At 37.3% G+C, this 23,880-nt stretch overlaps 1 protein-coding gene across 3 annotated transcripts in view; it reads left to right on the forward strand.

Moving 5' to 3' along the window:
• Positions 1 to 22,636, forward strand: part of tox (thymocyte selection-associated high mobility group box) — a 250,536-nt gene extending 227,900 nt beyond the window's left edge. For 2 of the 3 annotated variants that reach the window (XM_073041893.1, XM_073041901.1), the window contains 4 exons: positions 4,994 to 5,074; positions 7,732 to 8,136; positions 16,406 to 16,551; positions 21,526 to 22,636. In XM_073041893.1, coding sequence (XP_072897994.1) covers positions 4,994 to 5,074; positions 7,732 to 8,136; positions 16,406 to 16,551; positions 21,526 to 21,562 — 669 coding nt within the window. In that variant the 3' untranslated portion in view covers positions 21,563 to 22,636. The remainder of the gene's footprint in view (positions 1 to 4,993; positions 5,075 to 7,731; positions 8,137 to 16,405; positions 16,552 to 21,525) is intronic. The other variant, XM_073041897.1, reaches the window with a different exon arrangement.
• The last annotated feature ends 1,244 nt before the right edge of the window (positions 22,637 to 23,880 follow it).

Raw genomic sequence — 23,880 nt, forward strand, 5'->3', positions numbered from 1 at the left:
GACAATAAAAAGGTGGTGACAGGAGGAAGAGCAGCAACTATGGGACTGCTTTGAGACCGTGGACTGGGCCATGTTCAAGGACTCTTCTGTGTATCTGAATGAATACACCATAGCTGTCACGGACTTCATGCAAACAGTGTAGATGAGTGTGTCCCCACAAATTCATTGAGAGTCATACCCAACCAGAAGCCCTGGATGAACCATGAGATCCACAGTCTGCTGAGGGCAGATCAGAGGCATTTAAGTCTGACAATTAAGAAAGTTTCAAGAGGTCCAGATATGATATTCAGAAAGCCATCTTCTGGGTGAAGTGGAAATCCCAGACTACGCCTGAATAGGGGTGGCAGGGCTTGAATACTATTGCCCCTTATAAAGTAAAATCAGGCAACATAGGTGACAACAAGGCTTTGCTTCCAGATGAGCTCAATGCCTTCTATGTTTGTTTTGAAGGTCAAAACATGGAGTAATCATCACAAACTCCCAAAACTCTAGTGATCCTGTGATTTCAGACTCTCAGGCTGACATACAAGCATCCTTCAGGCATGTGAACCTATGAAAAGCATCCAGCACAGATGGCATACCTGGCCGTGCATAAAAGGCCTATTCTGATCAACTGTCTACAGTGTACACCAATATCTCTAACCTCTCACTTCGCCAGCGTGAGCTACCCACCTGCTTCAGGCAAGCTTCAATTATACCGGTTGCTAAGAAGGATGTGGTAACCTGACTCAATGTCCATTATCAAGTAGCACTGATATCCACTATGATGAAGTGTTTTGAGGTTGGTGATGAAACATATCAACTCCTGCCTGAAAAATGACTTGGATACACTCTAGTTTGCCTATCAGCACAACAGGTCAACAGCAGTTGCTGTCTCGTTGGCTAATCAATTAACACTGGAACATCTGAACAGCAAAGGTGCTTACATCAGGATGGTCTTTATTGACTACAGTTCAGCCTATCATAACCTCAAAACTAATCAATATGCTTCAAGACTTTGGCCTAAATGCCTCCTTGTGTAATTGTGAAAATGTCAGCAAGACCAAGGAGCTGATTATTGATTTCAGGAGGAGGAAACTACAGGTCCATGAGCCAGTCCTCATTGGAGGATCAGAGGTGGAGAGGGTCAGCAACTTTAAACTCCTCAGTGTTAATATTTCAGAGGAACTGTCATGGGGCCAGCAAGTAAGAAATCACGGCAGCGCCTCTCCTTCCTTAGGAGGTTGAGAAGATTCGGCATGACATCTAAAACTCTGATAGATGTGTGTTGGAGAGTATTTGACCGGCTGCATCACAGCCTGGTATGAAACACCAATGCCTTTGAACTGAAAATCCTGCAGAAAGTAGTCGATACGGCCCAGTCCATCACAGGCAAAACCCAGTTGACGCGGTCATTCATTGATTCTATTATGGTTGTTTTTCTGTTGTGGATTTATTGAATATATCTGCAAGAAAATGAATCTCAGGGTTGTATATGCTTAGGTACTTTGATAATAAATTTACCTTGAACTTAAAGAGCCCTTCAGTATTGATAAAGCGCTAAGCTCTCTCCACCTGCTGGCCTCTGTGTGTGCTCTGTTGCTGAGTGAGCTCAAGACTGATACTGAGAAAAGATTGAGTGGATCTCTTATCGTATGTTCATATTTTGGAAGAAGATAGGTAACTCTAATGGGAAGTACAAGCCATAGCTACATTATAAGCAGAATTACAATTTTAATATAAAAATGCCTCATGGCATTCATCAGTGCACACAAAAAAAACCAAACCAAAACAAGACAAGAACGATGAGATTAGAAGTTTATGGAGAACAAGTTGAGAACAAGCTGCATAGATGGAGTAGTGTGCAAAAGTGCAGCCTATCACCCCATTTCCAGCAAGAGTTCAGCTTTCTTCTCTAAGCTTACGGTACATTGTTGGGTCTATCCTTCTCTGTACAATTCTTTTTCTAAAATACAGTACAGTGCAAAGGTCATAGGCACAAATATACATAGGGTGCCTAAGACTTTTGTACAGTACTGTAGTAATTTAATGTATTGCACTGTACTGCCAAAAAAAATCATGACATACATGAATGATGATAATCCTGATTCTGATATGGGTCTCTATTGTAGACTGAGTGTAGGAAGGGACAGGGAGAGGGGAATCATGGTTGAGAAAAGGGGATGGAAGGAGGAGAGAGTGAGAAACACCAGAGGGATATTCTGTGATGTTCAATAAAGCAATTGTTTGCAATCAAATTAACTTGGCTTGTGTCTCAGGGCTGGATATGTTTGCACCCATGCCAGTCTCTGGCCCTGCTCCTCTTTCTCTACCACCTGTCCCACAACGCCCCTGCGGCTCTTCACACTCACCATTCCCAATATCCTTTGCTGCCGCCAGATTTACAAACTCATTCCCTGCTCCACTTTGACAAATACAATACTGTTCAAAAGTCTTAGGCACCCTAGCTATATATGTGTGTCTAAGACCTTTGCACAGTACTGTACTTTAGGAAAAAATTGTCCATAGAAGAATAGAGTCAACAATGTATTGTGAGCTTAGAAAAGAAAGCTCATTGAAATGGGCTTATAGACTGGTGTGTGGACTCAATGGAATGAAGTGTTCGTTTCTATGTTGCAACTCTCTTCCTCTATGATTCAGTGACCTCAAATTGCTTGTGGCATTCGCAATAGATACAACAAAACACAATAGAATCAATGAATAACTACTCACAAACAAATACGGACGAACAACCAATGTGCAAAAAATCACAAACTCTTCAAATACTAAAAGAAAACCAAGTAATAATAACAAATGAGAAATAAATAATATTGATAACATGAATTGTCGAGTCCTTTCATAAGTGGTGGAATCAGTATTGGGGAGAGTGGAATTAACCACTCTGGTTCAAGAGCCTGATGGTTGAAAGGTAATAACTGTTCCTAAGCCTGGTGGTGCGGGACGAAAGACTATTGTACCTCCTTCCCGATGGCAGCAGCTAGAAGAAAGCATGACTGAGTGGTGAGGGCCCTTGATGATGAAGGTGACAGCACTCTTTGTAGATGCGCTCAAATTAATCAATCAAACAACATTCACCCAAATTAATGCTTCTTCTAAATTAGTGAAATATAGATTGTATTTGGTGTTGGCCTGTACAATTAATTCAAGTTAAATGTGTTCATCACACAGCTCAGAACTACCTATATAAAAAAACACCAATTACAATATTTGTCCAACTTTAAGTAACAACATACAAATGACAAGCAACAAAGAGGTCACATTCCTAGACAAACAATCACCAGTCTGGACCATTGATCTACAAGTAGTTGTGTAGTTTTGATTCCCACCATACTGTATCTGCTGTAGTAGTTATACTCAAGTAATTAAAAGCAGTTGGAATTGAAATTAAAATAAACAACAGTAATCACAAGACTACTGGATTGTCATTAATCTTCCTCTTGGTTCATTATTGTCTTTCAGGGAAGGCAATGTGCCATCCTTACCTAATGTCATCTATATGTAACCTCAGATCCATCAATGGATTCAACTCTTCAGTCAGATATAAAAACAAAAAGTGCTGGAAACACTCAATGAATTAGGCAACATCATGCTCGATATTTACAATATTTCCAGTTTATATTACAGATTTCTGGTATCTGCAGTTTTTTTTTGATTTTTCATTTCTTTACTGACATTAAGCAATTATTTTTTCTTTATTTTTCTCCATATTTATAGTCCACCCAAACTGACAGTAGGCAATTTGGATGGCTATAAATATAGAGAAAATATAAAGAGAAAAAGGATAGGAGGAAGCCAGACCCAGAAGTCCCTAAAACTACAGCTATATAAGGACCCTGGTCAGACCTCACTTAGAGTGCTATGTTCAGTTCTGGTCGCTTCACTACAGAAAGGCTGTGGAAACTATAGAAAGGGTGCAGAGGAGATTTACAAGGATGTTCCATCGATGAGGGAGCATGGCTTTTGAGAATAGGTTGAGTGAACTTGGCCTTTTCTCCTTGGAGCGATAGAGGATGAGAGGTGACCTGATAGAGGTGTATAAGATGATGAGAGGCATTGATCAGGTGAATATTCAGAGGCTTTTCCCCAAGGCTGAAATGGCTAACATGAGAGGGCACAGTTTTAAGGTGCTTGAAGTAGATACAGAGGCGTTGTTAGGGGTAGGTTTTTTTACACAGAGTAGTGAGTGTGTAGAATGGGCTGCCAGCATCAGGGGTGAAAGTGGATACAATAGGGTCTTTTAAGAGTTTTGGATAGGTACATGAAGCTTAGAAAAATAGAGGGCTATGGGTAACCCTAGTTAATTTCTAAAGTAAGTACATGTTCGGCATAGCATTTTGGGCTGAAGGGCCTGTATTGTACTGTAGGTTTTCTATGTTTCTATGTTCTATGTTTCTAAAACTGATCCAGAGTGTATGTCAGCTGATATTAATTGCTACCCTGGTCTTAATTCTTTTCATCAGCAAAGTCCATAAGATTTGGAAGTCCTTCCTTGAATCTCTTTTCTGCTTTAAATATTCCTTAAAGCCTCTTCTTTCACCAAGCTTTTGTACTGCTGCTCTAATAACTCCGATTTGACTATGTATGTCAAATTTTGTCTGATTGTGCTCTTGTGAAATACCTTGTGACATTTTACTTTGCCGAAGGCATTAACAAATTCAGATTGCTGTTGTCAGGTATAACTTAATATGATGAAGAGTAAAATTTATTTTCAACAGGTTATTTTTTTCTGACAAATTATAGTCATTTACCTATTGGATAACAGTATTCAAAGATTATTCCTTTTAACAATCTTGAAAAATAAGAAAACTTAAGAGGAAAGTGTATGATATAAATTCACTAGCTGGTATTTCAAAGACTTCATTAAAAATTACAGGTTTGCTAATCTAATTTGACACTTCTAGGGTTTACTGCTAGAAAGATAATTCTGTTGAATTTGTACTGTAGCCAGCTAATGCTTTCATCTGCTAATAGTCCTTTATATTGTCTTTTACAGGTGTACAAGAAGAAGACTGAAGCTGCCAAAAAGGAGTATCTCAAGCAGTTAGCTGCTTACAGAGCTAGTCTGGTTTCCAAGGTAATGTGCTGTAACATCAATGTCATCCTTTCAAGTATTTTTCTTTCCCTTTGCCCTACATAGCATCCGAAAGTCTGCTTAAGTTTTATAGAACATAAAACACTGTATCATGGTACAAGCTCTTTGGCCCACTATATGTGCTTTCATTTTAACCTACTCTAAGATCTGTCTAACTCCTCCCTCCTACATAGCCCTCCATTTTTCTATCATCTATGTTCCTATCTCAGAGTTTCTTTAATGATCCTAATGTATCTGCCTCTACCACCTCCCCTGGCAGGGTGTTCTATGTCCAGACCAATTTTGTACTAAAAAAAACTTGGCTCTGTCATCCCCCCTCTACTTTGCTCCAATTACCTTAAAATTATGCCCCCAATGTTAGCCATATCCGTCTTGGGAAAAAGTCTTTGGCTATCCATTCAATCTATGCCTCTTATCATCTGATACACCTCTACCAAGTTACCTCCTTCCTTCCAAAGAGATAAATCATGTTCTATAATCAAGGCAACATCCTGTTAAATCTCCTCTACACCATCTCTCAAACTTCTATATCCTTCCTATAATAGGGCAACTGGAACTGAGCAAAATATTCCAATGTTGGTCCAACCAGGACTTTATAGAGTGGCAACATTACCTCCTGGCCCTTGAACTCAATCCCTTCATTAATGAAGGCCAACACTCAATCTACCTTCTTAATCAACCTGTCAACCTGCATGGGAATTTGATGGTTCTGTAGCCTCCAAGATCCCACTATTTCACCACACTGCCGAGAATCCTGCAATTAGCCCTGTATTCTGTCGTCACATTCAACATTCCACGTGAAGCACTTCACACATTTCTGGGTTGAACTCCTTCTGCCACTTCTCAGCCCAGCTCTGTATCCTGTCAATGTTCTGTTGCAAACTTCAACAACCCTCCATAATCTCACTATTATGTCACTGTAGTTGATATATTTCCATTTCAGGAAGTATCAAGTTCTTGTTTCTCTGTGCGTTTAGGATTAGGGAAATAATGTTTTTTTTTGCAATGTATAGTCTATCATGGCTTATAATTCTTTCTTTTCTTTTCTTTTTTTACAATATTTTTATTCAGAAAAAAAAACAAGATTTACAGAGTGCAACACATAGATACATCTTAACCTAACTTGTGTACATTCATATATTGTAATAAAATTGATCAAAATGTTATAGCATAACACATAAAGGTATACCACTCTGTAATCAAAAATTTAAAGATAAGTCATACATCATAAAATAATTTTTTTATATAAAAAAAAGTCAACCCCCTACCGACTACCAAAGAGAAAAGCTGATGGATGATAATGGATAATTAGGGGAAAAAAATATTCACTGAAGAGAAGATAGAAATATACATAAAAGTCTGTGCACTGTTAAACTTTATAAATTGGAGAAGTAATTTAGGAAAGGTCCCCAGATACCATAAAAAGATTGTTTTGAATTTAAGACTGAGCAGCGGATCTTTTCTAAATTTAAATAAGACATAATATCACGTAGCCATTGAAGATGTGTAGGAGGGGTAGACTCCTTCCATTTAAGCAAGATTGCTCTTCTTGCTAAAAGAGAGGTAAAAACTAAAACCTGTAGGTTAGGAGTACTTAAAGTTATATCTTCATTTGTAATAATACCAAACAAGGCAGTAAGGGGATTTGGGTCAAATTGGACCCAAAAAAGTTGTGAGAAGGTATGAAATACTTCCCGCCAAAACTTTTCAATTTTAGGGCAAAACCAAAACATATGAATTAAGGAGGCATCAGCAGAGTTGCATTTATTACAAAGTGGAGAAACATTCGGGTAAAAACTGGACAGCTTCTGTTTAGAAATGTAAGCTCTATGAACCACTTTAAGTTGTAGAAGAATGGCTTATAATTCTAAGTTCTGTTTTTTGTTAGTAAATGTTTTGCTTGGAATATTCCTGTGTATTATTGTGCTTTTGTTTTTAAATCTTTGACTTAAAAATATGCAATTGGCAAAACCTCTGGATTTTGTCTAGTATCATTGGTTGATCATTTATTTGCAAATAAATAATTTGCAAAAAAAAAACCTTCAATGGAAAATGGCTCAAAATTGAAATTAACAATATGTTGAAATCATGTAGGATATATTCAAGGATGTTATTTCTGAATCATGTTGATTATTTTTAATCAAGCAGTAACATGTAAAACATTATGGAATTGATCCATTGTGCATTTAAAATAATTTTAAAGTGTATTTCTATATACTGTAACACTGAAAATCAAAATCTAGAGATGTATATAGGATAAGAGGCAAAGGCCCTAACTCCCTTAGGTGGCACAATCATGGGGAATAGGTTTTTAAAAATCGATTGAAGGATTAGAAGAAAGGATTTTTCATCAAGAATTTGGAAGAGATTTGGAACTTTCTGCCTGAGAGAGTGATAGTGGCAGAAAACTTCATCATATTTAGAAATATGTAGTCGTGTATTGGACAAATTGTAATTTGCAAGACCCAGTGATAGAACATGGAAATGGGTAGATTAACAGTTTTGAACTGGCATGGACCCAGTGAGCTGAAAAGCATCCTTCTGTGTGTATATTTCCCTTGATTCTATGAAAATATTAAATTGTATTTTGTTAATATTTCTAGGCAATGATTAACCATTCTTGGTATTTTTGTCTGCAGAGCTACAGTGAGCCTATCGATACAAAGACATCCCAGGCTTCTCAGATAATGAATTCAAAGCAGCCTGTGTTTTCTGGTCACTCACAAGCTCCATCTCCAATGTACCTTGGTTCAGGTGCCTATCATCAACAGTCGGGTATGAACGCTCACATATCCACCATGCATCCCAGTTTGTCTCGGAGCATTGCTCCCAAACCCAATGGTCAGATGCCAGTGACTGTTTCTGTAGCAAATATGACCATCTCTCCACCTCCGTCTCTTCAGATCAGCCCACCTCTGCACCAGCTATCGATGCAACAGCACCAGCTTCACCAGCAGCAGACCTCTGTCATGTCTCAGCAAATAGGAAATCACCAGCTATCAATGCAGGTTCAACCTCCCCTGCATTCACCACCAATGCAGCAGGTCAGTGCAATTTCACTGTCAGCATAAAGTAATTAAGAACTTTTGTATTTCAGATGTAAATGGTGAGATGGTGAGATAATCAGTTTGCTGAGTTTTAATTATGAAATTGTAGAGTGTATTTGCTGAATTGTCTCAATATTTATTGAGCAGCTTTCACCAGTATGGAGACAGATAAATGAAGGAGAATAATGTAGTGGAGTTTTCTAAATACTGGAAGGTACAGTGAGGGGAAAAAAACCAGAATTATCAACCTGCTAACCAACTTCATTCAAGTATAATCATTATCATTAATGATTTAGTGATATAATACAGTGCAAAAGTCTTAGGCATACGTACTGTATATAGCTGGGGTGCTTGAGATTCTCACGCAATACTGTAGTAATTTTATGTATTACACTGTCCTGCTTCCGTAAAATAAAAAGAAATTTCATGACATATGTGAGTGATGATAAACCTGATTTTGATATGGGTCTCTTTTGTGGACTTGAGAGTGGGAAGGGGGCAGGGAGAGGAGAAACATGGTTAGGAAAAGGGGGTGATAGAGGAGGGAGCGGGATGCACCAGAGAGACATTCTGTACGATCAATAAACCAATTGTTTGGAATCAAATTACCTTACATGGTGTCTCAGGGCCAGGTGTGTCTGCACATGCTTCACCACCCGCCCCTGACACTACTTCTCTAACACCTTTCCCACAGCTCCCCCCGCCACTGACAGCTCATTGCACACTCTCGCCATTCTCTAAGTAAAGACATTGCCCTTAACATTCCACCTTTCACACTTAACCCATGACCTCTAGTTGTATTCTCACTCAATCTCAGTGGAAAAAGCCTGCTTGCATTTACCCTATCTATATCCTATCGTAATTTTGACCCTATACCTCTATCAAACCTCCTCTCAATCTTCTACATTCTAGGGAATAAAGTCTTAACCTATTCAATCTTTCCCAATTCCCAGCAGCATCCTTGTAAATTTCTCTGCACTCTTTCAATCTTATTTACATCTTTCCTATAGGTAGGTGATCAAAACTGGTCACAGTACTTCAAATTAGATCCCACAAATTTCTTATACAATTTCAATATAACATCCCAACTCCTCTACTCAATACATTTATATATGAGGCCTAATATTCCAAAAGCTTTCTTTATGACCATAATCTAAGTACTTCTGATGCCACTTTAAAGGAATTATGGATCTGCATTCTCAGATCCCTCTGTTCTATTGCACTCCTCAGTGCCCAATCACTCAGCATGTAAACCTACCATGGTTGGTCCTCCCAAAGTGCAACACTTCTCACTTATCTGCATTAAATTCCATCTGCCATTTTTCAGCCCATTTGTACAGCTGGTCCTGATCCCTCTGCAAGCTTTGATAGTCTTCTTCGCTGTCCACTACCCAACCAACCTTAGTGTCATTTGCAAATTTGCTTATCTAGGCCTCCAGTCAGAGAGGCAATAATCTACTGGCTTCTCCCACAAAGCCAATGCCTAATCCAATTTACTACCTCATTCGGAATGCTGAGCATCGGAACCTTGACCAATCTCCCATGCCGGACCTTGTCAAAGGCCTTGCTAAAGTCCATGTAGACAATATCCACTGCCTTGCCTTCATCAACTTTCCTGGTCACTTCCTCGAAAAACTCTGATAGATTGGTCAGACACGATCTACCATGCGCAAAGCCATGCTGACTCTCCCTAACCTGTCCTTGCCTATCCAAGCCTATCCAAATACTTATATATCCAGTTCCTTAGAATATCATCCAATAACTTTCCCATTACTGATGTCAAGCTCTCTGCTAGGGCCACTGCAATTTCTGCACTAGCCTCCTACAGGGTCTGAGGGGACACCTTGTCAGGTCCTGGGGATATATTCACCCTTATTTGCCTCAAGACAGCTAACAGAATGTATAGTGTCCATGATCTTACTGCTGTTTTGCCTCATATCTATAGACTCTGTGTCTGTCTCCTGGGTAAACACAGATGCCAAAAGTTCATTTAACAAATTTCCCATCTCTTTCGGGTCCACGCATAGATCACCACTCTGATCTTCCAGAGGACCAATTTTGTCCCTTGCTATCCTTTTGCTCTTAACGTGTCTGTAGAAATACTTTGGATTCTCCTTTACCTTGTCTGCTAGAGCTACCACATGTCTTCCTTTAGGCCTCCTGAATTCCTCCTTAAGTTTTTTCCTGAATTTCTTATACTCCTCAGGCATGTCATATGTTCTGTAATTATACCTGCTATGCACCTACTCAATTTTCTTAACCAGTCCTTAGTATCTCTCAAAAAACAAGGTTCCCTAAACCTACTAGCCATGCCATTTATTCTGACAGGAATATACAAACTCTGAAAATTTCACTTTTGAAGACCTCCCACTCACCAAGCACAACTTTGGCAAAAATCAACCTGGCCCAATCCACACCTGCAAGATCCTTTCTGATACCATCAAAGTTCGCTTTTCTCCAATTTAGAATCTCAACCCAAGGAACTATCTTTTTCCATAGTTACCTTGAGACTAATTATTATCACTAAATGCAAAGTGCTTTATCAGGCTTAAAACAACGGAACCCCGGAACTTTGAGCTGCTCCTCCAGCAGCCCAGTTTCATTAAAAGCTACAATGTCCTAATTCCACTTGCTGATCCATGCCCCAAGCTCATCCGCCTTTCCTACAGTACACCTTGCATTGAAGCATATACGGCTCAAAACATTGGTACCACCATGCTCAACCTTTTGATTCCTGACTTTGTAGTGTTAACAACATCATTCTCCATAATCAGTCCACTTGCTGCTCTGGTGCTCTGCAACTCTAGTTTAAAGACACCCCCAACCCCAGAGACCTGACTGGTGTGGCATTCCTCTGCTAGGTCTCCCCCCCCCCCACCCCCCGCAACAGTATCAAAAGTGATGTTCCTGTTGTTGAGGGGAATGGCCACAGGGTACTCTGCACTATCTGCCTGCTCCCTTTCTCCCTCCTGACAGTTACCCCATTACCTGTGCCCTGCACCATGGGTATGACTACTCCCCGTTTATCCTATTTATCAACCCCTCAGCCCCCAACATGATCCAGAGTTCATCTCGTTCCAGTTTCAACTCCCTAACGTGGTCTGTTAGAATCTGTAACTGCATGAACCTTTTGCTGGTGTAGTCATCAGAGACACCAGAGGTCTTCCTGACTTCCCACATTCCACTATCCAACCTGGCAACCTACTGCTCTAAATGTGCAATAATAAAGAAAGAAAGAATAAATAATGAGGAAAATCTCCCTACATCCTACATCCTAGCCTCCTCGCCAAAGCCTCAATGAGCCAAAGCCCAAATACGCCAGTCTAGCACTGCCTGCTCACACATTGGCCGTTCCACATAAACCTAACTTCTTTTTATTGGATCTTGCCAATTGTATAATTATGTGCAATCCAATGTGTTCACGGGAACTGTGGGACGCAAAATGTGCCAACTAACCCCACTTGTATCTTTTAAGCTCTCTCTCCCTCTAAGTAATCCATTTCTTCTTCAGGTGGTGAAAAGTAGTAAGCTATTTAATTGTGGGAGGAATCAAAATCTTACCTGTGCCATTTCATTCCTATACGTATATATTTTGCCATCAGTCATTGAAGACAGTCATGGCATGGAGTCATGACAGATTTTATTTTCCTACTCAGTTCAGTGTGATGAAGCTGTTTCTGTCTCCCCAAGCCCTAGTTGTAAATCAGTTCTGAAGTTGCCTACTCTTAATGGCTTAGTTCCACAGAAACAAATACTTCTATATGAATAATAAGTTAAGTTTTCAAAATGCTAAATCTTTTATAAAACAATTGCATTTGAAATACCATTGCAGTATTATTCTTGACTACTGTCATTTCCAATCATTATAATTATTGTTGCACAAAAAGAATGTTTTACAGCAGAGTGTTGGTCAACATGCCTAAAATCATCTTATACAAAGTATTTAATACAGGGCATTTACTTTCGAGGTCATATATCATTATTAAAATGTATTGACAAATGATGAATAACATTTAGAAAAATCCCGAAGGGGTTTACACGTAAGCTTAAGAATGCTGCAGATCCAAAGACATTAAAATCACACGGCTGGAATATTTGTTCAGATAAACCAATTCTCCTTGTTATTCTGTTCACTGCAAGGAAAAGAAGCTCCAAAAATGAAATCATTAATATCTGTCGGCTTGCTGTATAACCTTGTGGAAAAATTTTCGTATGATATTACAAAGACAGATTTTCAATTTTCTCATGTAATCAACAGATGTGTGTGGATTTGGATGTAATTTCAAGGTTGTAAGAAGAAACAAAATCACATTGAGATTGATGAATAAATCAGCCACGAAGACAAAAACCCTGATGTCTGATGAAAACACCTTTTCAGATAGGCAGGAAATGAAATTAGTTCACAGTAAAGTGCAGAGATGAAGATCAGTGTTCTGTTTTGCTGCAGGCTTCATAAGACTTAGTATAGCAGCAGAGCAAATTGCTAGGACGCAAAAATCTAATTACAGAGCAAATGTCCCCTCTGACACCAAATTAATCTCTATTGGGCCCCCTTTTTGATTCCAGTCTAGCAGATGAAAATGAAATTTAGAATTCTAGGCATGGATGCCACCAATCAGAGAAAAACAGCTGTTAATTGTTGCTGCAGGATCAAACTGTAAAGTGTCCAGCATTGTGTAATTAGACTTCTTTGCATTAATTTTTCAGCTCAATTTATCTTTCATCAGACTTCATGAATGACTGATAGAGAACAGTCATTGCTGTTTACTTGGCACAAAATTCCTCTTCAGCTGAGGTTTGGTCAGAAGGAGTCTTTGAGCACAAACTACATCAATTTTATTTGTAATCTGGTCCAAAATGAGAAGATATGATCAAATTTAAATCCATAACTCTGATCTTTCAAGAGTTCAAGATAGAATCAAACAGGCATAGATTTATTCACATAATTTAACTAAAAAGTAGTTTTGAGGAATGAAATGTCACTTCTGTTGAAGGACATCTCATTACAGCATATAAAATATTTAAGAGTTCAGTGACTTCTTCAAGTGCATTTGGTTAAAAACAAATTTTCCTCTAGTAAATAGAATGCCTTTTAAAATTATATGTAATTGTAAGGTTTATTGTTGTTTTCCTGGATTTGCAATGTTTCTGTGTAGAGTTATGTCCTTTTTATATTTTCTCTGTTGTCCTTCTTTCTATGGAATTGTTATTTTTGGTCTTCTTTTGGTGGTATTTCTTTTACATGAACTTCCAACAAAAGCTGTGTTAGGCTGAATTTTGGTTAGTTGAGACTCTGAAGATAAAAGAGAAGCAGATGGTGCCTTTGTGAGTGAATGAAGGAGAGTAATTTGGAGAACAATACATGAATAGATAGAGTTAAATAAAATACCCGGCCACCTGCTGCCTGCTCTTTCAGCCAGAGCCAAATGTATGTTCCAGAGATTAACTACCATTGCATTTATATTTATCAAGATTAATAGTAATGACAGCTAAAAAAAATACAATAAGCACTCCACCTCATCCTTTCTTCTCTCTTAAAGTTGATTCAGCTCAATTGTTTATTGACCTACTTGTGCTTTATGTATGTTTATGAAAAAAATCAAAAACTCCAAATATTTTATTCTGTTTTATTAAGTAGATGACTAGAGTTGTTCATTTTAGGCAAACTGTGATGAACGGTAAATTTTATTAGGAAACTAAACAATGAGTTAAAAGTAGTTCTTCAGTCTTTGCTTTCATCAAATCTCTTTCCATCTGCAACAAAAGCATCATCAGTGTCGGACTGAGAAGTGAAGAGTCCTCATCCAGTTCTTTCTCTACCCAGTGAACACAAAACCAGAAATTTTGAAAAAGCAGCTCTAAGTGGCTCATAAACTGACTTGCCCTATTTTTGCTTCATGTCAGAATATATTTTGTATCTGATGAGATCAAGAACTCATCACATTTTAATATCACTTCTACATGAGCTTGCGTCTTATCAATTTGTCACATTTGCATTTCACACAGAGTTCTTGCACTGGAGTATGTTTATTTGCTTAATTCTTTCTGTCTCAGTTTTTCTGCTGAGCAAAATATATTTTGGTTTTGGCTAAGTTATTAAATTGCACACACTGCATTTATTTGTACTTCTACATTATTCTGCCGCTCACAAAACAGTGAGGTTATGTGATGACACACACACTCTCTTAGCGGTTTATAGATACGTTTCTATATTATTTGCAAGTCCAATACAATAATGATATTAAAGATTCAGGATACATTGGAGTAGATTAATTGTATTATACCAACCTGCTGCTTTAATGCATCAGAGAAGACCTCATTGCCAGAACAATTCCCTAAAGTTTTGCTAATCTTTATTCAGGTGCATCTACAGAATTCTTCACTCTTTTCACTTGATCAAAGAGATAAATTGGACAGAAAATTAAAAGTCAGAGGGTTAAAAATAATCAGAATATTGGTCTCAAATTTTGAGTAGCCTAGAGGTTGAAATGAGATGTTATTTGAATAGGCATGGTTATGCAAGGCTGTGTGCCCTGGTTGTGCTGCAGCAAGTCACTATGGTCAAATCATTTTGCAGCCCTCTGCACGCATACCACAAACTGGGAGAGCCAAGGCATTGACACCTAAGTAATGAATTCAGTATGCAAAAGCAGATGATCACAAGCTAAGATGTCAAAATCAGGAAGAAACATCATTTCTAGAATTACATACAGTATTTATTTTGAAAGCTTTATGAGCCATCTTTTATGTTATGCATTTTGTACTCATCTGAGATCCATGTTAGGGTAACAGATTAGTATTATAACCAGTTTGGATTCTCTAAGGCCGCAAACAAATATTGTCTATATAATTATTTTAATGATTTGGAAGAGAATTCAGGAGGTATAATTCAGAAATTTGCAGATGATACATTATTACAGACGGTACTGTGGATGGAGAAAAAGGTTGTCTCAAGTTACAACAGAGAAATTTGTATAACTAAGAAAGTGGACAAGGGGATGGCTGATAGAATTTAACTTAGACAAGCACTTTCAGTTAGGCCAGGATATATGCAAGGAATGGATGGCCATAGGGAATGTTATAAAACAGAGAGACCTAAGGGTACAAATATACAGGTAGACAGAGTGGTGTAGAAGTAATATGGTATCCTTTTCTTCAGTGACTGAATCATTTTAGGTGTTGGGAGGCAATGTTACAAATTGTTGGTCAGGCCGCACTTGGGAGAATTGTATTCTGTAGTGTTTCCACACTATAGAAAGGGTGTGCTAGAGAGGTTGGAGAAAACGTTAACAGGAACTTTGCTTGTTCCGAAAGGCTTGCGAGATAATGATCATTTTGATAAGCTGGGACTGATTTCTAGCAATGAAGACACTGAAGTTTGGCTTTATAGAGGTTTATAAAATTATAAGGCACATTGATAGCAGTGATAGTCACAGACTTTTCCCAGGTTATAGTAATTTAAAACCAGAGGGCATTGGTGTAAGATGAGAGACAAAAGATTTTAAAAGGATCCCAAATACTACACACAGCGAGTGGTTGGTAGGTATCTGGAATGAGATGCCAGAGCAGGTGGTAGAGGCAGGTACAATTACAACATGTGAAAGACATTTGGACAAGTGCATGGATAGGAAAAATAAGAAGAACCCAGGCCAAGGGCAGGAAAGTAAGATTATAATTGATACATATCATGGTTGGCATGGATGAATTGGGCAGAAGGGCCTGTTTCTGTGCTGAATAACTCTATAAATCTTTGAAGTTCTTTGAATCATTAATGTTATCAGTAGACTGGTTTATTCACTGCAACTCTTCTATTTATAAAGTCATCTGTTAAATTGAATTTGCTTGCTTTCAGTACTAAAATGGAAATTTTAAATGTTCACCCTGAATAGTGAATGATTTGCTTTTGAGCACTATCAAATATTTTCTCTTAGCTGGAGACAAGGGAATGCTGCAGAATAGCAAATATAGTAAACCAATATGTTGCATTCAGATAACATCTGATATTAATGGTGCTTGAAAAGTAATTACAGAATGAAAATAGCGAGCATTTAATGCTTCAAAGATCAACATTTATTCAGTAATCCATGTGTTCCCTTAGTATTGTAAATATTTTGTTATCTAAAAATAAAATTCGATGTATTTGTTTCTCTTCCACTCCCACCATGCTATTCAGAATAATTATTTGTTTAAAAACTCAGTGAATTCACTTCTCTTTTTTTATTTTCTGACTGACAACCCTGAAAATCCATGTTATTTTCTGCTTCAGGGGTTCTTGCAATCTGAGTTTCAGAACATAATCAACTCAACATCTACAGCTGCACCTGTTGCTACTCCAACAATGGACTGCGTCCGCTCAGTTTGCCGAAATCCCCCACCACACAGTGTTGACTGGAATGACTACTGCAATAATGGGTTAGTGGCCAGTGGTTTCATATAAAATGACAGCTGTGGCTTCTTATTTTAAATGGGGTCAATGAGTTATATCTGCATGCTTAACTTTTTGTTCTGCATGTATAAAGGAATAGGTATATGTTGAAATTTTATATTTTAAAAGATTATAGTTAAAAGCAAGTATATTTCTGTATCAGTTGAGTAAATTTATATAAGGTAATGCAATGGAAAAACAGGTCATCCATAAGAGTTGCTAACTTTTTTTTGGATTTATAAGGGACAATGTAAAAAAGCAGCACCCTTTTTAAAATCTTTGAACAGTTTGAATTATTAGGTATAATGATATTAGTGCAAGAGAAAATGCTACTTAATAGGACAATATCATTGATTGTGTGATGTCTTGCAACTAAATCTGCAAGATTGCATGTAAACAAGAGCTGGCATAGCTAAAATGCATGTGCGAATATGACATATACATATCTTTTCATCTCCTAACAACTTGATCTGTTAAAAATTCCTCTGTTCACACTTTTAATGGAAACTGTCCAAGCTTCGAGTATTATAGTTAGAACCTTCTTATCAGCATTACAAGCTTCTGTTATAAATTGGGGCATAAAAATAAATGGAAATCTAAATATAATCATAGAATATATTAATGGGAATTTCCTTTGGGTTTTCTCATTGACTGCCATTGCTTCAGCAGATTCAATATGATTCATGCAGAATTTCCAGCCATTTTTCACCTAAATTACCATGACAGTTCAGGAGAAGCCTAAGGAAAATGCTAAGAAATTATTTTAAAACAGATATTGGGCTATATCTCCATGTAATGGTCCACCTGATTCTTGTCAGCTAATCTTGCTTCATTTGCTGATGACCAACTTTTAACACTCGTAAATACTCCAGAGGCTTCCTTAAAAACATGCTGGTAGATACAGTGCATATGGGCAGCTGGCAAAAAAACCCTGCGGCTTGTTCTAGTATCTATGTGTAAGCACAAAGCAGAGAAAAATGCATATGTGTTTCAGATCAACAATTGTATTTATGGTGCGCAAAATGCCTGTTTATTCTCTTTTCATATGTTACCTAGAAAATGGAAATATAAATTAAACTGTGTCAATAGAATATTGGAAATCATGTTAAAATCAATTAAAAAAAACAAATTTCAGGCTGACAGTGGAAAAGCTTCTTTCATGTACAATACATGCATTCGGTGAGAGCGGTTTCTCAGAAAAAGTTGCAAAAAATCCCATTACCACTTAACAAATGCTTCAATCATGGGGCTCCAATGTTCAGTTTAAATGGATGAGATAAGATACATCGAATGGCATTCCAGATCCATAATTATTGAATGACTTGGAGTTCTAAATATCATAACATTTTTGGATGCAAAGTAAAACTTTGGCCCGTTCAATCTAGAGATCAGCCTCATGGAATTATCATTCACATGCTTCCTTAAACCACCCTAATGTATGTATTTTCTATTGCAAATGATGCCCAAGTTTACAAACAACATTCTTTATGGATAAGGAGCATTTTCCACTCGTTTTCCTTGTCAGCTAGTAGCAACTCATAAAGGAAAGCTGGGAAAGAAGTCACATAGTTAGCAAAGACTGCTCAGTCTGTGCTGAGCCCTGCTGATCACTGATGCCGAAGAAAGGAAGGAATTCTGTACAAAATTATTTTGTCATGTTTCAATTAGTAGTACAATCCCAAATGCCATCAGGTTTCATATACATCAAAAAATGTAATCAGACCTTTTGTCTACATTGTCAGTGGATTATATATGTTTCCTGTTTCATTACATACTAAAATTGTATTTATTTATCATTATATTCCAGTGGCCACGCTTTTATTCCATTTGTACTGCTTTTATCCTCCCAAATCAGTTTGTGTTTACTTGAATGCCTTAACCCCTTTACATTGGAGAAAAGAACACAGTGACAAACAAGATCTGAATCTTTAAGAGGTATTGTAGATATTTGCAGTTTGTTTGCCAGGATGGGGAGCAGTCAGGAGACCAGAGGTTCAGTGTTAGCAAGCGTCAATCCAGTTTCGTCCTCACAGAACACCAGAAATATGGATGGGGTTCACAGCAATCACAACTGATAACACAGATATTGATATACTCTTCTGAAAAATTATTGATACAAACGAGTGGGCTAAATTCCGTAAGGATTCCACAATTTGCCATTTAAAAAAGCTCCCCTCTGCCATCAGATTTCTGAGCGATGAACCCATGAACACTACCTCACTACTTTTGCTTTCTTTTTGCACAAATTATTTATTTTTTATTTTATGCTTATTGTAATTTATAGTACAGTATATTGCATGTATTGCAATGTACTGCTGCTGCAAAACAACAGATTTCACAACATTTGTTAGTGATAATAAACCTGGTTCCGATTCTCAGTTCAGACAATCATATGAAGTCACATTGGATTTCAGCCCACTATTTTGATCAATGGAATTAACATTTATAATAACACGTGCAATTAAATATTAACACAAAATGTGAAATTGTAGCCAGAGAGGGAGAGAAGATATGCCAGGGTGTTGTATTGGATTCCACCAACTCTAACACTGTATTCCAGATATCAACCATACTGTGTACCCCTCAGATTCTCTTCTGCTCACCTTAAATCTTTGTCCTTTTGGTTCTAATAGCCATACCACGGGACAATTACTTTGACTACCGGCCCTATCTATTCATTTCCTAATCTTATTTGCTTCTGCCAGATCATCTTACAACCTCCTTCATTCCAGGGAAAAAAAGCCTAGCCTCTCCAAAGGCCCTCCATAACGGAAGTAGTTCAGTCCTTCGCCTCCAGGCCCATGTACCTTGCTAAGCATCATTAGCCTATTGCTGATCATTTACACAGAATAGGAAAAGCAAAAGTACAGGTCTTGTTTTCCTAAATAAATTAAATGGCTTAGTCCCAGAACGTGCAAACCCCATGCTGCCAGCACCCATGATTAGGACTGAACTCAGATCTCTGGTGCTATGAGGCAGTGGCTCTCCTAGCTTAAGGATGTCAGTGTGCGGCTTAATCAGATTTCAGATAGCAGCAGGAAACATATTAATATACCTTGAGCAACACACAAAAAATTCTGGAGGAGCTCAGCAGGTTAGAAATCATCTATGGAATGAATAGATGGTCAACATTTCAGGCCACGACCCTTCTTCAGGACTCATTTTTATACCTTGTTCTTTCGTGCTTGGTTTTGTCACTGGAGTCTGCCATCAAGTGGTGACAGAATAACCCTCGTCTCTATGCCCCTCCTTTGTAAATATCCTTTTATTTGCTGCGGCTCTGACAAAGAAAGCATATCTTTCTGATTGAGAATAATATATCATGATTGCTACTTTTATATGAAGTAATGCCCATCATGATATGGTGAGTGTGACCTTAAATCTTTTCTACAGTCTTGGAGTGGAATTACTCACCACAATGGTGTATCTTGAAACTCTGGTGAACTTATTCACAATGTGATGTGGTCACTGGAGCCTGCATTCAAATGGTGAGAGAATAACTTTTCTTACCACTTGTCACAGATCAGCGATCTCAAGGGAGAATGAGATAAATGTTAACCTTCTGAAATATACTTGGCTTGGGACTTACTCAGAATGTGGATGATGCTTATTATTCCAGCCCGAAAATTCAGGAGCATCAAGACTGATTGGAATATTAGCTTACTGGCAATGTGATTTTGGCCCTGATTTACTCTTGCAGTTTTATGGATGAAGCATTTGACTTAGTTCAGTAAGAATGTTCTGTTGCACAGTTTCTTACAAGAACATTGATAAAAAGGGAAAGAATTCTTTCCTACCTTCTTTCCTCTTCCAGAAGTTTGCCTTAAATTGCCTGCCTGCTCTTTACTCTTACTGTCATTCAGCATTTCTAAAACTTCAGTGGGTTTTTGTTGGAACCTTAAAATGAAATGCACTGATCTTCCATCCCAGAGGGCAAGTAAACTGCTTTAAATAGTCTCAATCCACCTATTGTTCTGTACACAAAATGGCACTATTCCTGCAAATAATTGCAGCATTAAACCTATCAGTTTCCTGTAAAAAGTCCAAATGTTGGGGATAGGAGAGACAAGGGGGCTTTCCTGCAGCTAAATACAAATAGAACATATGCTGTTATCTGCATAGTTGTGCTCAAATTTGGCTTTGCTGACTTGAAAGCACCATAGTACAGTTACATGATGAAACAACTACAGTACAACTTGGTTGAAATTTTAAAGCGAGAAATCTCTGCGTATTATGTGACATATAAGATCCCATGAAGATCTCAATATTTTCCCTTTAAAATCATCATCATCAAAATAGATTATAAACTCATTAAATTACTGTATTAAGGAAAAGATCAGTTGTTAGAATTTCCAACAAAAATTATGTTTGCTAAGTTTGAGTGAATTCTGAAAGACTTTGCAATATCATTTTAATAATTTAATCTATGAGAAATTAGTTTCATTGATTAATGTTGTTAATATTACATTGTGGAATAACACATCGGATGTAACATACAAACATCATGCTGAAATTTGATGTGAATATAAGGGCTCCATTGAGGTTCCTGGCGCATTTAAAATGCTGTTTTTGAATTTGACATTATAACTATAAAGAAGCACTCACATTAATGAAGCCCATTGCTTCATTTAGCTGGCACTTTGCAATTGTAGATTACTTGCTGAAACCTGTATTATGAATTGGTCTTCCAATTCTTTTTTTTTTGCCCAACTTTTAAAGATGATATGAAGTTGATTGCATGGAATCAACCCAGTCAATATTTTAAAAGAAAATATAACTGTTCAGTCAGCAAACATTGAATTACTACTCTTACTCTTGACAAATAGTTACATTTATAATGTATGGTATCTGAGGGTGATTTCATATTCAGTAAGCATAAAAAGCTGTACTACAGTTTTAATTTTTATTCTTCCATTTGTTTTTTGCAAAAATGAATAATTCTCTCTTTTTTTTCTGTGTAGCAGTTTGCAGAGGGATAAAACGTTGTACCTCACCTGAGAATATAACCTTCTTTCCTATGATGACTGCAGGGAAGTCTTCAAAAATGGAGTGTATCAAGGCAATTCTGTGTCTTATTAAAGAACAAGTCGCTAAGCACTTAGATCTTTGAGCTTGCACTTAAAGCTTGTGGGATTGGCCATTTACAAGACATCATGTTGCTTCTTTCCATCGAAGATTATTATTGGACAAACATCCCTCTTCATTTCTGAAGGAAACTTGGATCATTTTGCTTACTGTTGGTTTTGCTGTGGAGTGCTGCTGTAGTGAACTGCCTTAGCAATTTTATGTCATTCTGGGATCATGATCCTGGATCTTCCATCAGTTGTTGATAGTTAACCAGTGAAAACATTGACTGATGGATAGAGCACTCATAGCAAGTTTGTAAATAGGGTCTGTGTTGCACTCTCTTAGAGTATAAAATGATAAAACGGTTTCCTAGCTAAATGTAACTTTATACTGGCACTGACCAGTGAAATTATATCATTTAATGGGACCAGATTGGCAAGATTAGTATTTTTTGCTTAATTTGTAAGAAAACAGTTTCATAGTTATATATTTGCAAAATTGCTTCCAACAATTTTATTAAGCACCCCAAATTTTCTCATAGACTAGCATGAACAGTTTTTAAGTGTTAAAAAGCAAAACACATTTATTTTGTACTACATAGATGTTTTTGTATCTTCTATGGTGTCATGGTTAGTAATTACGTCACTCTATACGTTTGTGTAAATTTTTTTTAAACTGCCAAATGCTTCTCTGGTGTTTATTAGATACAGCAACTGATTGGAGAGAGCTAAGTTATAACCTGACATATGGCTATATATAATTGTTTCTTCATACTGTATGTCTATATTTAATCTTTTTTAATGGAAACTGTTGGGCCTATTTATGAAATAATAAATAGAGGTGTTTGTAAGTAATTTTGTAAGCATTGAAAAATATTTTGGGATGCCATTTAACTGTGTTGGCACAACCCTTCTCAATTTGTGTGATTATGCTTACTACATTGAATTAGTTTCTTCAGTAATAATAAATAAGAAACTCAAATCTGGGTTTCTCCTTTGCAGAAAATGATTGGTGGTTTGTGGTATTTATTTTACACATTCCTCTTTGTCAAGTCTATTCACTTTCCAGTTTACATTGTAACAGCATTATTGGTTCCTCATAGATGATTCTGGTTTCTCAATGAATTGAAGAACTTGAAAACTCAATTTCTTCTCAATCATATATTTTTAATTGTATATTTACACATTAGATAACATTTGATCAATGATTATTATATCTGCATATCTTGTGTGACGATTTTATTTACTTGCTTCTGAACAATTGTATCTCATAAAATTAAGTAGAAGATAAAACTTGGAGCAGGAATTTTATCAACATTTTTCTATGCATTTGCGCAACTTCCTCACGGTAGTGCACTGTTTATACTTCCTGTGCAGGATAACATTGGAAGAGTTTTCTGTGATTGGTTGTGGCATTTTCCCAGCCTTATTTGCATTCCTACTTGTCAGGTCTGATGCCACTTCAGCAGGCAACAAGAAGTAGTCTCTCCTACACTGTGGGGCGATCTGTACTCCTTGACATGAGCAAGAAACTTTGTAGATGAATACCAGTGCACCTTTCTGTTCATACTCTCATTGAATTCATCATTAAGTACAACATTGAGCAGTGACTCAAAGAAGTACCACACACACAAAATGCTGGAGGAACTCAGCAGGCCAGTCAGCATTATGGAAAAATTCACAGTTGACGTTTTGGGCTGAGACCCTTCGGCAGGCCCAAAACATCAACTGTACTTTTTTCCATAGATGAGTTCATCCAGCATTTTGTATGTGTTGCTTTGATTTCCAGCATCTGCAGATTTTCTCTTTTTTGTGACTCATAGAGAGGGTCCAGGTGCACTTTGTCTTTACTCCAAGACCTCACATTAAATGAAAAGCCATTATATTTTTAAAGGTTTACACAAACACACTTAATAGCTGTCAGAAATGTGCAAAGTTAACAGCTGATGATACTAATGATGACATTAAAACAATGCTTTGACACTGGCCCTGCCATGGTCCATTTTTGGCAGAGCTAATCTCAACATTCAATGGCATGAAGAACTCCCTGCAAAGTTCACTTAAAGAGATAGTGAAATACTTAAAGGTTAGTTGCTATGTTATTTGTTGCTGATTGATGCCACAATTTCTGATATTTTGGCAAGCTTACCATGATTGTCTGAAGTTTGAGATTTCCACTAGAAGTGATCTGGCTGTTATTGATACACTTTTCAGTTCATTTAAGAACAGATATTGAAGCAAGTTTCTTAC

This window comes from Hemitrygon akajei, chromosome 1, assembly GCF_048418815.1.
Source record: "Hemitrygon akajei chromosome 1, sHemAka1.3, whole genome shotgun sequence".
NCBI classification, from domain to species: Eukaryota; Metazoa; Chordata; class Chondrichthyes; order Myliobatiformes; family Dasyatidae; genus Hemitrygon; species Hemitrygon akajei.